The sequence below is a fragment of the Heptranchias perlo genome, chromosome 43, assembly GCF_035084215.1.
Source record: "Heptranchias perlo isolate sHepPer1 chromosome 43, sHepPer1.hap1, whole genome shotgun sequence".
NCBI lineage: Eukaryota > Metazoa > Chordata > Chondrichthyes > Hexanchiformes > Hexanchidae > Heptranchias > Heptranchias perlo.
In genome coordinates this window covers 4,895,881-4,910,785 of record NC_090367.1, presented here as the reverse complement: position 1 = coordinate 4,910,785, position 14,905 = coordinate 4,895,881, and the positions used below count along the sequence as shown (strand labels likewise).

The 14,905-nt window shown below is 44.5% G+C and overlaps 1 protein-coding gene across 2 annotated transcripts in view; it reads left to right on the top strand.

Annotated features, from left to right (window-relative positions):
• ahnak (AHNAK nucleoprotein) overlaps nt 1–14,905 on the top strand; it is a 46,382-nt gene that overhangs the window by 14,607 nt on the left and 16,870 nt on the right. For both annotated transcript variants that reach the window (XM_067975673.1, XM_067975674.1), the window contains exons 2-4: nt 8,797–8,903; nt 10,346–10,499; nt 12,967–13,157. In XM_067975673.1, coding sequence (XP_067831774.1) covers nt 10,346–10,499; nt 12,967–13,157 — 345 coding nt within the window. In that variant the 5' untranslated portion in view covers nt 8,797–8,903. The remainder of the gene's footprint in view (nt 1–8,796; nt 8,904–10,345; nt 10,500–12,966; nt 13,158–14,905) is intronic.

Below are 14,905 nucleotides of genomic sequence, written 5' to 3'. Positions count from 1 at the left end.
GAAGGGTATGGGGAACGGGCAAGGCAAATGCAGTAAGGGGATAGCTCTTTCAGAAAGCTGGCACAGGCACGATGGGCTGAATGACCTATTTCTATGTTGTAAAATTCTATGAGTCTCTATGTGTGAGTCTCAAGAGAGGATAGGATTAGCCTAGCTGCAATGCCCTCCACAGTGGAATAGTCTGCTGATACTAATCGTCTAGTCATGCAGGAGAAGAATGACCACATTGGGGGAGGTACTGGAGGGCAGCTGCCAGGTGTAGAACCTGTGATTTTGGGGCAGAAGGGGAGAAAATCTAAAAATAAATAAAAGTGACAGAATGCTGTGTGTCAAATGATATTGAATTGAGGGCTGCGGGTGATACATATCCTGTTTTTAAAAAGAATTAAAAAAATTCAATTCAACGAATTATCTGCTAACAAAAGAGGATACTCTCTGGTTAAGCCTGCTGTTGTCCTACTGACTTTTCCAGAGCAAATGCATGGAACTGTTTTGACAGATTGGCCTCTGTGTTACCCCAAGAGAAGCTAATGTGGGCATTTTTCTGGGACATGTGAAACAGAATGAGATTAATTGGAATAATGAGACCCTGAAACCAATTCAGATGATTCATCAGAGAAACACGTGGGGTCTATCAGACCTGCTCTTCTTCAAAAAGAAGCTTGTTTTTCGGTCTCTTGTGGATGTAGTGCTTTTGAGGTCAGAAAACATCTCCCTCTCAACCACCGTGTCTATTTCCTCTCTCCCTCACCTACTCCCTGACCCCTCCTTACTATCTCCCCCATTCTTTAACATTCCCACTCATAAACCAAGTCACTCTTACAGCACTCTATCCTATCCCCTATCCCTCTTCCTTTCCACCCCTTGTTTTACTGCCTCAGTTTTATTCCTGCCATCTCCCTCTGTTGATCGTTTCCCCTCCTGCTGTCTGGCTCTCACTCTTTTCCTCTGTTTATCTTTCTCTCTCTCACTATCTTTTTTCTTTTTCTCTATCTATTACTGTCTATCTGTTTATCTTTCTCTCAATGTTTAACTATCCATGTACCTCACGGTCTGTTTTTCTATTTTTCTCTATCATGATCTGTTTATTTCTAGCTCACTGTCTGTGTTTCTCTATTTCTCTCTATCACTCTGTATCTGTTTATCTCTCTTGCTGTGACTTTTTCTTTTCCTGTCTCTCTTTTTGGAGGTTTTGTTCCCAATCCTTACTTTTAAACACTCAGTGCCTCAGGTCATGTGGCTAATAAGCCTCTCTAACATACACAATGATCTTGTGTTACAGTACAGACCATCTGCTTTGTGATTAAACCTAACAGACCCTGTCACAAGGGTCCAAACCTGGTTTGAAAGTTACTTTTAACCCAAAAACAAAGTAACTTGTTTCAATATTGAAAAACAGTTTGTTAATTAGGACATATAGAGGTGTGGCTTACATCAGAGTGTAATAGAGAGGGGTGTATAATATATGTGTATTATAGTGAGGGGTATTTCATAATGTTAGTGAGGTATGTTGGTTATATCAGAGTTACAGTGAAGGGTTGTGGGGTGTATGGAGGAATGTTACAGTAAGGGGTGTGGGGTGTATTACAGTGTCACACTGAGGGATGCGGGGTATTTCAGAGTCACAGTGAAGGTTGTGGTGTATATGGAGGAATGTTTCAGTAAGGGGTGTGGGAAATATCAGTGTTACAGTGAGGGGTGTGGGGTATTTCAGAGAGTGTTACAGTGAGGGGTGTGGGGTATTTCAGAGAGTGTTATAGTGAGGGATGTGGGGTATTTCAGAGAGTGTTATACTGAGTGTTAACTGCTGTCCTTTGCATGTGTCAGTGGAAAGGGAATTCAGGGAGTACAGTCTAATAAAGGTGAGCAGAGAGGGAGGAGAACAGCTAATGGAGGTGGCTATATGGTTATGTTGAGAGTGACTGTATACCTAAGGAAACTATATCAAAGCACAGCAAACATATTGTCCAGTATAACATTGAGCTATAGTGACCAGAGGACCCAAATCCATCCCTGGAAAATGCATGTGTGAGAACAGGATCAGGTGAGAACAGGATCATCCTTGTTTGTGATGCTCTCAGTGGTCAAATAGCCAGTCAACATTCAATTGTCTAGGGTTACCTATGATGGATGTACCTGAGGCTGGTGGGACTGTTGGCAGCAAGGATCAGTCTCTGCAGGAGAGGAAGAGGGGAAAGGAAAGGAGAAATCCAGGTGAAAGGCCAAGGGCCACAGGGCAGGACACCATCAAGGTTCAAAAGAGAAGACAACATAAATCAAGAAGTAGTGCTTAGGTGATGCCAAGCTTTGATTTTAAAGGCTTATAGATTGTAGGAGGAAGGGAAGACATTTTTCTCAACAACTGTCTCCCCCTTGCTCTAAAGATGTTGACTCCTTGCTGGGTTAGGGTTTTAGCAGCCTTGCTTGTCCCTTATCACCATGCCTAAGTGGCCATCATTCACATGTGAGTCTGAAAAGGAAGCACGGCCAGACTGTTGGACTATTGGGGCATTATAGCTGAGCCCAATCTCCACACATGGGCACACTCAATTGTGTGTGTGGGGGGTGGGTGAGGGTTTAATTGAATAACATTCAAGAGTGGGAACGCTGGCTAAATTTCCTCCCCAACCCCTGTGGCACTGAGGCCAATTATAGCAGCAGTACCACCCCACAAGCTGAGATCAGCTACGTCCATTGCACTGGTCGGGGATGGACCCTGGGACCTTCTTGGTCTGTGGCTCAGCTGATCGCTGGATAACATTGGGAGTTCCTAGTTTTGAGGTTCTAGGAAGTGAAGAGTTAGAAAAGGAAGCAATGCAACGAGTCTTAATTACAACACAGCAAGGGTGCAAGATGGAAGAAGGGTGCGACAGTGTGTTCAGAGCTTAGGAGGAATGAGAGCGGAACATGCGGAAATGCAATGACCACAGCACCATTGGTAGGCAGACAAGAAAGGTGCATCGGGGGTGCAAGGTGAGGGAAGGATGGATGACCTATCGGATGATGAATGCAAGAGGGGTGTTGAAGAGCCTCTCAATGTGGCATCAGTGTTCAAATCTTAAGGTAGATTTGTTAGGACATGCATGTTGGAGCACATTGGGACAGCTGGCACAGTGGATAATAACTTAAGCAATAAGTGGCTGTGTGTTTGACAATTATAGCTATGATGGTTTTCCATGAGTACTCAGTGTAATATGCTTTGATGCCATGAAGGTTAGTGTGTCTTAATCACGGATATCTTTCATCCTCACCAACATGATTGTGCAATAAAGCAGTCATTATGTTGTTTGCAGTTACTTCTTCAAAGGTCTATACAATCAGTTATTAAACAATTAGAGGAATAAGAGATAACCTTTCACAGCAAACAATGAGACCTTGATGCAATCCACCCAATTTTATAGTTGGAATTTCCTGATAGGATGAGTGAGTAAAGCCATTCCCAGTGTGGTACTGAGTCATACAGTCTGTGCTGATCTTGGTCAGGGTGGCCTTAGAACCAACCATTGGTCTAGAGAGAAGAAAAATCAACCAGGCTTCCTGATTGCTATCCAGTGACTCCTGCTGGAAAGCAAGTGTGTATGTATTGCTAAGGGCTCAATTGGGCATGGACCTGATGCCCCCATGGTTGAATAGCCTACACACATAGAAGGAACGGCCGGTTGGCTGAAGTTTGAGGGGGTGGCAGGCATCCACAGGGTTGTACCCTGGCCAGATTCAACACCATTTTATATCCCCAGATCACTATGCAATCCATACTCTGTGTGTTTTTGGATTTGTCTGTTACAGTTTCAGCAAGAAATCTTGCTCTGAAGTCTATTTGATAGGTGAAGCTCAGAATTTCCAGCAGACTGTACAGGTGTAAGCCAAATGAAGATTTGTCATCCACTCCTTTTAAACAAATAAGAACATTAGAACTTTTGTTGGGAACTCAGGTTTGATTCCCATTCTGTACTGAGCTAGGTGATTTCAGCCAGGGAGGGTAGGGTGGGTTAGGGAGGGGAAAAATCACCCAAGGTTCCCACTCTGTATTGCTATTCAGTGTCTCCTGCTGGAAAGTGGATGTCAGGAGATTGGGCTCCCCCATGATCAAACAGCCTGCCTAGACTCACCCACGAAGAATGATTGCCACTTGGATGAGGTAGCAGAAGAATGCAGGCGTCCATAGGACCACGTCCCAGCAAGAGCTGGCACTTTCAGCATAGGCAGGGAGAGAGTTAGCAAAAAAAAATAATTAAAAAAAACATTTATTCCACCCACTTCAGTGAAAGTATATTTTAAATTACCAGTGGCATTGCACAAGGGAGAGCTGATTTTAACTCTCAGCGGTGGCGGAAAACTGGCGATAGCGAATTGGCCGCCCATTATACACCTGCCCAATTTTTCTTTCCAGTGAAGTCGAAAGTTAAAATCAGCCCTGGGGAGTAAGACCAAGTGTAGTCTTCAAGTTGAAGCAGGGTTAGAGGGTGGGGGATAATTGGACCAGGGTGCGCAGATATAATTCAGTCCCCATTTTGAAGTCACACATTCTGTTCATATTTTTGTAATGCCATTATAAATTCCTCTGTATACATTTTTAATGAAAACTGCCTGTGTAAGTGTGTCATGCTGTAATTGCACCCTCCTGGCAGTAGTCGTGCTGCAATGCCTCCATTGGGATGATGTACTTACAGCCTGATAAGATTTATATAGTCAGTTTCCATTATAAGTGTGGACACTGAAATTTATATGGGAAAAGTTGACAGACATAATATATTATAGATATTGTCCTTTAATAACTTACTCCACAACTCTATTACTCTTAAGGTAATTGACTTCTCTTCTTACTCCTAACTTCCTCATTTTCAAACTCATATACCCTGGGATTTGAACCCTTCGCTAATGTGAACCATTTGCCTGGATCAGCTTTGAAGCCATTGAATGCATTTCACACCTTATTTAATAGCCCAAGTAACTCATCCAAGCATTAGCCCAGGCAGCGAGTGGCAGCAGGCAATTCATCCATGGGGTGGGGATCACAGCAAGCCCTCCGACCAGATGTTCACACCAATTCGAACCTGGGGCCCCTCTGGTCTGTATGGCTCAGTATTCACACCAGAAAGTACAGTTATGCATGGGGAGGGGTGGGTGCTGGGTACTTTGATCTGTTCACTTTCTACCAGAGTATCTTGGAGACCATGCCATTGTTCGCGATTTCACTTGTTTTTGCTGTTTCATTTATTTTTCTTTGTGCCTCATGTTGACACAGGCCTATCAACAAATTCCTGTTCTGTTTATCTTTGATCAGCGAAAGATATTTTACCTGAGTGAACCGTCGCTCAGCAGCAGCCTATGTTTCTTTTCAGGTGGTGGCCGCACCCTGTATGTATAGTAGTGCCTTTGTGAGAGCACACCCACCTTACAGGAACAATGCAGTTTTATCTCAGCCAGAGGCAGAGGCAACAAATCCATAATAGGTCCTAAGAGGAATTACTATTTGTCGAATTTCCACTCTGTTTGCTTCCCCCCTCACCTAAGTGGACATTCTTGTTCTTTAAGTCTGGATATTCGACTGCAGAGGGCATAACAGTTCTGCCTGATCCTGTCATCGCCCAACCTCTACGCATATGCACTTTCTCCATGGGATCACTGGACCAGTGATCAGTAGTGGGGCCCTGGATGTTTTTCCCCTCCTCCCTAGCCTAGAAGAAAACTGTAGCAGCCACCACCCCACAACATTCACTTGGGTCGAGATCTTCTGACTCAGCACAGACCGAGGTTTGGGGGGGAGAGGGATGAACAAACCTGGAGCATTGTTTTGTGTGGTTTAGAACCCCTCAGTTATACTGTACACAGAGTATGGCTTTGGACGTGCTTTGTCCTCTTGTGCATGTCACAGTCAAGGGGGAGGGGCATTTGGTCATGCCTTGTTGTGAAAGGAGCCAGCCCCTTACAGCTGTTGCACCTTTAATGCTCCATTGAGATAATTCATTGTTGCTGATGCATGACTAAAGCTCTTTAAGGCTTTGGTCACTCTATAGGAATGTGGTTTTGGGTGGATTTGTAGTCCTAGGGCAGACGGACTGAAATCCTATGTTAGCAGGTGGGACCTTGACAAGGCTGGACAAGCAAACATAGCATAATAAAGATCAAACTTGCATTTATGTAACATTTTATCGCACCCTTGGGGCATCTCAAAGCGCTTCACAACCAATGAATTACTTTAGAAGTGTTGTTTTGTAGGCAAACATGGCAGTCAAATACACACAGACCGATCCCACAAACAACAACTGAGATGAATGGCCAGTTAATCTGTTTTTTGGTGCAGTTCATTGAGGGAGGAATGTTGACCAAGACACCAGTGGGAACTCTCTGCTCTTCAAATAGTACCATGGGATCTTTTGCTTTCACCTAACAGGTGGTTTAACGTCTCATCTGACAATGCAACACTCCTGCGCTGGAGTGTCAGCCTAGGTTGTAGGCTCAAGTCTCCGGAGTGGGGTTTGAAAGCATGACCTTCTGACTCAGAGGTGGGAGTGCTACCACCGAGCCAAGGCTGACAAGAAAAGCAAACTGCCACCCAGTGGTAGGAAGGTATACCGACTCAGGTGACCTTTCCCATTTGAAACGGGTAAAAACCAATCTTGTACAATTCCCAAAATAATTGGGAACAAGATTCTGGGCAGCTCAGCCACAAAACCATTTTTATTTATTTATTTTGATGCTTGCCAACATTAAGTTTTTTTTAAACTTCTTAAACATTTCAAGGCTCTTCTCCCCCTCTCGTGCCGAGGTACAGATCCACAGGGAGCCCTTCGATACCTCAACTACTTCTTCATATATGGGCCTAGATAGTGAGTGTTGGCAAGTTGTTTGACTGCAGGGAGGCAAACCTGATCATGTCCTCTCCTGATATCCACACAGCACTTTCTATTCCTGATTAGAGATCAAGAGTGGAAATCCCATCTAATTTTTCCCCCTTCCTACCCAGGGCCATTGAGGCTGGTTGTAGTGCTGACTGTTGTTCCGGCTGAAGTCTGCTAACTCGGAACAGACTGCAAATCGATTCTGGAACTATCCTGGTCTACATGGCCCAATTCCACACCTAGACAGTGCATTGAAAGATTGAGGGAGCGGAGCCCTTTTAGATTGTTTTTTGTTTCTGTCCGTTTGCTACAAGTTTCCTCACCACTCAAAGACTGCTTGCAAACTAACAGGTGTGAAAAGGGACACACGCTTACTATTGCAGATCCTGGTGGAGTGAACTGAATGAGCAAGATATGTTTCGCCACTGAGCACGCATTCCTTCTCCGGGGAAGGCCGATCTCCTCCGTAGTGGAGGGTTTTTCAAAAGCGTGATAAAATTCACTGGGTGAGACTGGCAGATTGGAGAGGCAGGAATTGACAAAACTAATCAGAGAGTGAGGCAGCCCTAGATCTCAAATCAGTGACTTGGCTGGGAGGTTGCAAACTCACTAGTTGTTGAAAGATTGTTCTTTTTCTTTTTGTGATAGTCAGAAAGAGGTTTCAAATCAGATTAAAGCATAGCTTTGTCACATTAGAAGAGCAGTCGTTGACTTAATGTTGGCAGTAATGTGAGACTGGCCCCAGCACGTTGTGTATGAGGGATGAGTTGCTGGATAATCACTGGATAGAACTGGATTTGACCCTTTGAAAACTGCACTTCCTTCACAGCTGTCAAAACACAAGCCTTTTATGCTTTAGAATATGTCTAGTGCAAAAAATAATTATGTTTCCAAAGCAGATTGTTCTGGTCTAGAGTCTTTTTGAAACTTTTATGCTCATCAGTATGAGGGATGTTCAAACTAGGGAAAACAACAATTGCCATTTCAGATACCCAGATGCTGAAATCTGCAAGGGCTTTCCAATCTCCCACCAGAGTTATGGCAGGAGTCCAGTGAAACTCCCATGGAATTTTAGCCCCCCACCCAATGTCAACATCAAGCATTTCCTTCTCCCGCAGGCACTGATTCATACTGGCGAACGATTCCTTGGATGTTCTTCCACCTATCGCGCTTCACCTGAGCGGCTTTTCTTTACAAGAGAACCTATGGATGTGACTATCAGCAGGCCAATAAACCGTGGTGGCCATTGTAGCCGAGCCTGATCCTGTCCTCATTCACATTCCAGAAGTATAACACGTAGGAAAACGATCCTTGGTTGACTTAGCCTTCCCTTGGCTGGGCACATCGAGACCAATCGCAGAAGCCTAACTGCTGAGATCAGTTAACTCAGTATTTCCTGGAGTTCATACCTGGGTCTGTTTGGCTCATTTAATCACTCAGCCATCGAGGGAGGGGGGCATCAGTTATCATCATTAATCTGACAGAAAGTCAGATGCAGATTTTATAGCCTACAAGTCATTGCTTCTTTTGGCTCTTTTGGTGTAGTGGGACAGCTCAGTTGGGAAATTTTTCTTGCGGTGCCAGGATCCGGCAGAGAATTCAGTGCCCTTTCTAATAGACCAGGAGAATTGTACAGTACAAGGAAACCATTTGAAACTTAGGATCTGTCATATTGCCCCTGAGAAATTGATGGTGGATCTTCTCCTTAAGCGACTTGCTAGGTCACTTCAGAGAGCATCAAGTACCAAGTAGGGTGGGACTGAGTCACATGTCGGCCAGACCGGGCAGGGGTGGCAGGTTCCCTTTCCTGAACTGGTTGGGTTTTATGTTCGCAGTCATTTTTCTGGTGCCAGCCCACAAATGACCAGATTTATGGATGGTGCACAGGGCTTGGAATAAACCTCACAGCTCCTGATGTTTGCTGAGTCTGACTATTGCTCCTTCTCTCTTCCAGTGCTGTGAGCCTGAAGCAAGCACAAGTGAAGTAACAGACCTTGCACCAGCCAAAGAAACAGCAGCGATTTTGTTTTATACTTTCAGAGACGGGGAATCTACACAAAGGTATGTCCTTTCTCATTGTCACCCACCACCCTGTAAGTGTAGTGATGCAGAAAAGAGTTTGCGAACACATAGTTATTAAAGTAGTTGCATAGTTAATAAATGAACACATAGTTATTAAAGTCGTTGCATAATTAATAAATTCCAGTGGATCTCCTGTAGCTTTGCATACAGTAAGTCAGATGATGCACAGCCTAAGAAGAACAGAAGCATTGTTCCGTGTGATGCACATTGTATTATTCTGCTGCTAACGAGCATCTGTGTGTACCTGATCAGTCCCCGGAGTCTAATTGCTGAAAATGGCTCATCTCCAGGAACACCCTGAAGCCAATTAGAGAGTATTTTTTGTTGCTGGGGAAATTTGTAAAATGTGTGATGCAAAGCATAATATCTGAACTGTAACAGACATATCTCAAAACTAGAGAGAGACAGATGCATCCTCCTGTCAGTGGTGTTGCTGTATCGCCTCAGTTTTATGTCTCCTGGCTCCTCAGCCTGTACTGGACAGAAACTCTGGTGCTTCAACCAACTCTACTTCCAAAATTCCTTTAAATTTTGCTAATTAACTATAAGTAATAATATAAAATCATACAAAACAAAGCTAGAAAGTATCCTTTAAAATGGGGACTGAATTATGTCTGTGCAGCCTGCCCTTTAATCCCACTTTACCCGAAGACCATACTTGGTCTTGATTCCCCATTTGAAATGCCATGTAATATCTAATATCTGTGTGCAATTCCTGTTCTCAAAACCTTACTTCCTGTTGTCACATTTTTGTCATACTTTTGAGTTAACTTTCTCCTTTATGATTTCCTATGTCCACATTTGTAATGGAAACTGCCTATGTAAACTTGTCACTCTGCAATTTCTCTTTGTCCTTTCCTCTGTTGAAGGTGCCAATTGTTGCTAGGGTGTTGTTGCACAACCATTGACACTCTCTGGCACTTTGTCCAAGTGGTCATTCTTCATGTTTAAGCATAGGGGCTGTGTGTTGGCTGGCTTTTCAATCGTGGAGGCATCACTCTCAAGCCTGATAACTGTCCATATCCAGTATCGACAAACGTGCACTATCAACTGCATAGCGATCAGCAGTTGGATACTCCCTCCACCCTAGTTCAAGAGTACTACTGCCAAATGTAATACCACTATTGTCACCATGACCAAGATAAGTTAACTTAGCTCAGGCAGGACTGGAACCTAAGACCTTCCTGGTCTATATGGCTCAGTACCGCACAGGCGGCACATTCACCCACTGAGCCATCTAGGTGGAAGGGAGCTGAATTTGGTTTCTAAAAAACAATGCAGCAGTGGACAATCCATTGTTAGAGTTCAGACTGCTTCACCGAGCTGGTGACATCCTGACAGTGATAAACTCTGACCTTTCAGTCAGCATTCTTCCTGCAGTGGAAAAGGGTTGACTAATACTTTTCTGCTGATTTCGACAGATGGCTAAAAAGGACGATGATCTAGACGTGCTGCTCCCGAACTGGTCAGGAGCTGCTGCACACGGGTTCAGTATAAGTGGTAACGATGATGGGATCTTCATCAAGGACGTGGTGCAGAATTCTCCAGTAGGAAAGAGTGGGGTGATGAAGGAAGGTATGGTCCCTGCCTCTCAATTGGTCTTCTTCCTTTCGCACACTATACCCCAGTAGTTAAGGTTGAACCGTAACACTCTGAACTGATGGTCTGATTCTTAAACAAAGGCAGCCTCCTAGTCCCATATTTTATTTTGCAATTTGTAAAAAAAAAATGTTTAATTCACAATTACCTTCACTCTTGGAAAACTTGCTGTGATTAATTTAAAAATAGCTTATTTAAAATCCCCTAAGTGCAGGAAGGGCGCTTAGAAACCTAGTCTTCCAGGTTCATACAGTCCCATAGTCACCATTACAGAATTTAAGATATATTGATGCATCTCCCATGGCTATGCTTACCATAAGTTGGATGATGCACTGCTTTATAAGAACAGGGCTGTTATACATACATTACACAACATGTTATTTTACTACGGTAGTTATGTCCCTTTAAGGCTACAAAGGCTAATTGTTGTTAGGTAAATGCGGCTGAGGTCACTCAGAGTGTAATTGCTATTTGGTCAGGGAACTTTGAAACGTGTTAAGTCAGTTTCAGGCTGCAGCTCAAAGATACGCATCATTATAAAATTGTTTTATACATCGGCTTCCATGTCACCTGTATCAGTAAGTTTAAATTATTCATTTTCCTCTGCTGATGGACAAAAGGAGCTAAGTTCTTTTGTCAAAGTGTCAGAAATAATTACGAGTTAGCAGATGCACTGTTGTTTTTTAATTTCCATGGCCAATTTTCTTTCCTGAAGACATTGATTCTTGCTCAGGTACAGGTTTCAACGGCACCAGGCTGCCTCCAGTAACTTACCCATGTGGCGACTTTACATGAGTGCACTCAGACAATGGGGGTGATTTTAGGAGGCAATTGCGGGTGCATTGGGGGCTCCGAAAATCGCGGAAATCCCATTCGGGTTCGGAAGCCGGCTCCAACCTGCTGACTTCTGAGTTTTCCAGGGACCCACCTGTGTGCGTGCGGGAGACTTAAAAACGGAAGTACCGCCGGCAGTTAAAGCTGGCGGGATGACAGTAATAGAGCCAAATGTACCTGAGGTACTTAAGACACTTTACCTGTGACAGATGAAGGGATTAGAACGATTTTTAACTTATCTGGGTGGCTTATCCACTGCTTCTGATTCACGCCTGGTGAAACATGAGGGCCGGATCAGGCAGAAAGAAACTAAATAAATTAAGAACCATGGAAGGAAGTGAAATCACTAAATGAACCTACCTTTGAAACCTGCTCCGGTGACCATTGTCTCCCGCTGCGATGTCCCCTCTTCACCACCGCCCCCCACGATGGTCCCCATCTTCACCCTCCCGATCTCCAACCCCCCCCCCCCAGTCTTCCAGTCCAGCACCAGATGGTCCATTCTCCCCCACCCCGGTTTTCTGTTCCAGTGCCGGATGACGTCTCGCTCTCTCTTTCTCGCCCCTCCCCCCCTTGCGTTGCAGCTCCTGACGGCATCCAACCTGTCAATCAGGCTAGCTGCCAGGCGCGCAACCTGGAGAGGACGTCAATCACTATCAATCAGCGTGCGATTGCGTCAGAAACGGTAAGTTTTGTTCATGCGGGTTTGCCACACACACCTTCACCCCCCAGCTGCCAACCTGCCACCATTGTAAAATCAAGCCCAATGAGTGTCGGCAAGGAATTTTACTGTGATGGGTGGGCATCACAGCCAAGCCCGAATCCAAACACAATCAATGTCCAGAAACACATGGACTTTCCAGCAGGGGTCACTGAATAGAGTTCAGCCACTCAAATACTGGGGCACTGAGGCCAATTATAGCATCACTGCTGCTGCCTCAGCTGAGATCAGCTAACTCAGCACCGACCAGGGATCAAACCTGAGACATTACTGTATGCCTCAGTTCCACATTGGGCTGTGCATGTACCAGATGAGCTTTTGCAGGATTGACAACTGTGTTTCTGTCCATAGCGCCCTCTTTCTTTCTGTGCAGCCCGCTCTTGTTTAACTCATGGCTGAGCTTGGCTTTTACATCGCTATTTCAAGTCTCAACACTTTTTTCTTCCAGCTCAGTGGGTAGCACTCTTATCTCGAATCAAAAGGTGATGGGTTCAATCCCCACTCTAGCACATAATCTAGGATGACACTTCGGTGCAGTACTGAGGGAGTGTTGCATTGTTGGAGGTGCCGTCTTTTAGATGAGGCATTATCCAAGGCTCTGACAGTGGATGCTAAAGATCCTATGGCACTATTCAAAGAGCTGGGAGTTCTTCAGGTGTCCTGGTCAACATTCCTCCCTCAATCAGTACCACCAAAAAAGATTAACTAGTCATTCATTTCATTTGCTGTTTGCAGAACCTTGCTCTGCACAAATCGGCTACCACGTTTGCCTACATAACCACAGTGATTGCACTTCAGAAAGTAATTAATTGCCGTTGAAGTGTTTTAAATGTCCTGAGAACCTGAAAGGCGCTATATGAATATGAGCTATTTTTCCCTTCCTTTTAGGTGACCAAATCGTGAGTGCAACAATTTACTTTGATGAAATGGGATACGAAGAAGCACAGAAAATACTACAGACTGTGGACCGACACACGGTGGGACTGAAGTTACACCGGAAAGGAGAAAAGCTTTCTCCTGGGGGCAGTTATTCTTGGGACCCAGAACGGCTTGGAGCCACAAGTCCAGATGCTGTACTGGTACGTGTAGTGCAGTGTTGAGTAAAGTCACATTAAAAGGAACTTTTTTTTACAATTTGGAATTACAGAATGATGCCACCTTCAACTGCTTCAAGAAAGAGTGGATCTGGAACATTCCAGGGCTACTGGTGTTGTGGAATATGCCCATTTACATTGTATGACACATTCCATGGCACAGGAGTAGCCAGCACACGCAGGCCTAGAGTTTGAAAGCGGCATTTGGCAGCTTTATTTTCTGACAGCTGGATGTAGCTGGTGAGAATGTGGAGTTGATCTATGAAATAAAGGACAGGTCGACTCCCCAATGACTTAGAGGTGATGCAGGCCAGGAAGAATCAAGATTTCATCATTGACTGTGCTGAGTTAGCTGACCTGAACTGGGACAGTGGTAGGGGGCTCAGTTGGTCTCAGCGCCTTCGATTAGGGGAGGGAAAATTGGCCAGGATTCCTACTCCTGATGGAAATATGCAACCTCTACTAGAAGTGAGCATGTGCATGAGGACAGGATCGGGCTTGGCTGTGATGCCATCCACAGTTGTATAGTCTGCTCACCCACAGCTAGACAAACATATTAATTGGTCACTTGAGTCCCAGTAAGGGACACAACACCTCTTGGAGAAGAAGGGCGGGGAGAAAATTGTAGAGACAAACAATAAAAGAACTAAAAGGATGGAGTTTATGGCCTAAAATCCTATCCTTAAAAATTCCTATGTTCTTTCCCAATAACTGGGGAGGCAAGGGCTTACTGTTTCCTCTGCTCCAGATGCTGCCCTCTGGAGGCACCAGGGAAAACTACCTCTTCAGTGGGGTCTCAGTGCTCACACAGGTGGTTGCACCTCCTCATTTGCCTTACAATGCTACCACAGATGTCAGAGCTGTGAGTTAAAGGTAACATAATATAACACATATATATCTTTCTCTGTAAAAACAAAATCCCTGACTAATCCCACTTTGCTTATAGCACTTCACTAACATCCATGCATACTTCACATCAGTGTTTTCTATTATAAATTCCTAAATTCACATTTAAACGGGAAAATGCCAATGTAAATTTATCACACTGTAATTACACCCTCCCACCAATGGAGGTGCTGCAGCATCATGGGTGACCAACTAGTACAATATCATATTTACCTTTTACAATCTTTGAACAACTGACTCTTCCTACCATATGCAATCCTCAGTACCTATCTCAAGTGGTCATTCATCACATATAAGACAGCAAAAACATCAGCAACACCGCATTTATATAAGCAGCTTTAATGCAAAAAACGTCTTGAGCACTTCATTCACATTGGAGAACACAGATGCCAAATAGCAGTGGGAGAGTTAGAAGAGCTGACTGAAAGTGTGGTCGAATACATAGGTTTTAAAAAGGCTTTTACATGTGGAGAGAGGTAGTAAGGCAGAGGGGTGTAAGGAGAGAATAGCTCTGGGAGGCTTGAAGGCTCTGCCACTAATCGTAGAAAGGGGAGAGGTGGTAGGGGAGGAAGCACCAGAGACTGGATTTGGAACACAAAGGGAATGGGATGGGACATAAGACTGGAGGAGGTTGCAGAGTTAGGGTGGGTGAGCCTAGGCAATGAATATTGGTAGATAGTTCAACTGTGGGCAAGGGAGGGCGTCACAGATAAGCCTGATCCTATCCTCATTGGATGTGCACGTAAGCGCTTTTCAGCAGAAATACTGGTCAGGGATCAGAAGTAGGTATTCTGCTTGATCTTCTATCCCCTTCATAGCGCTCGTAC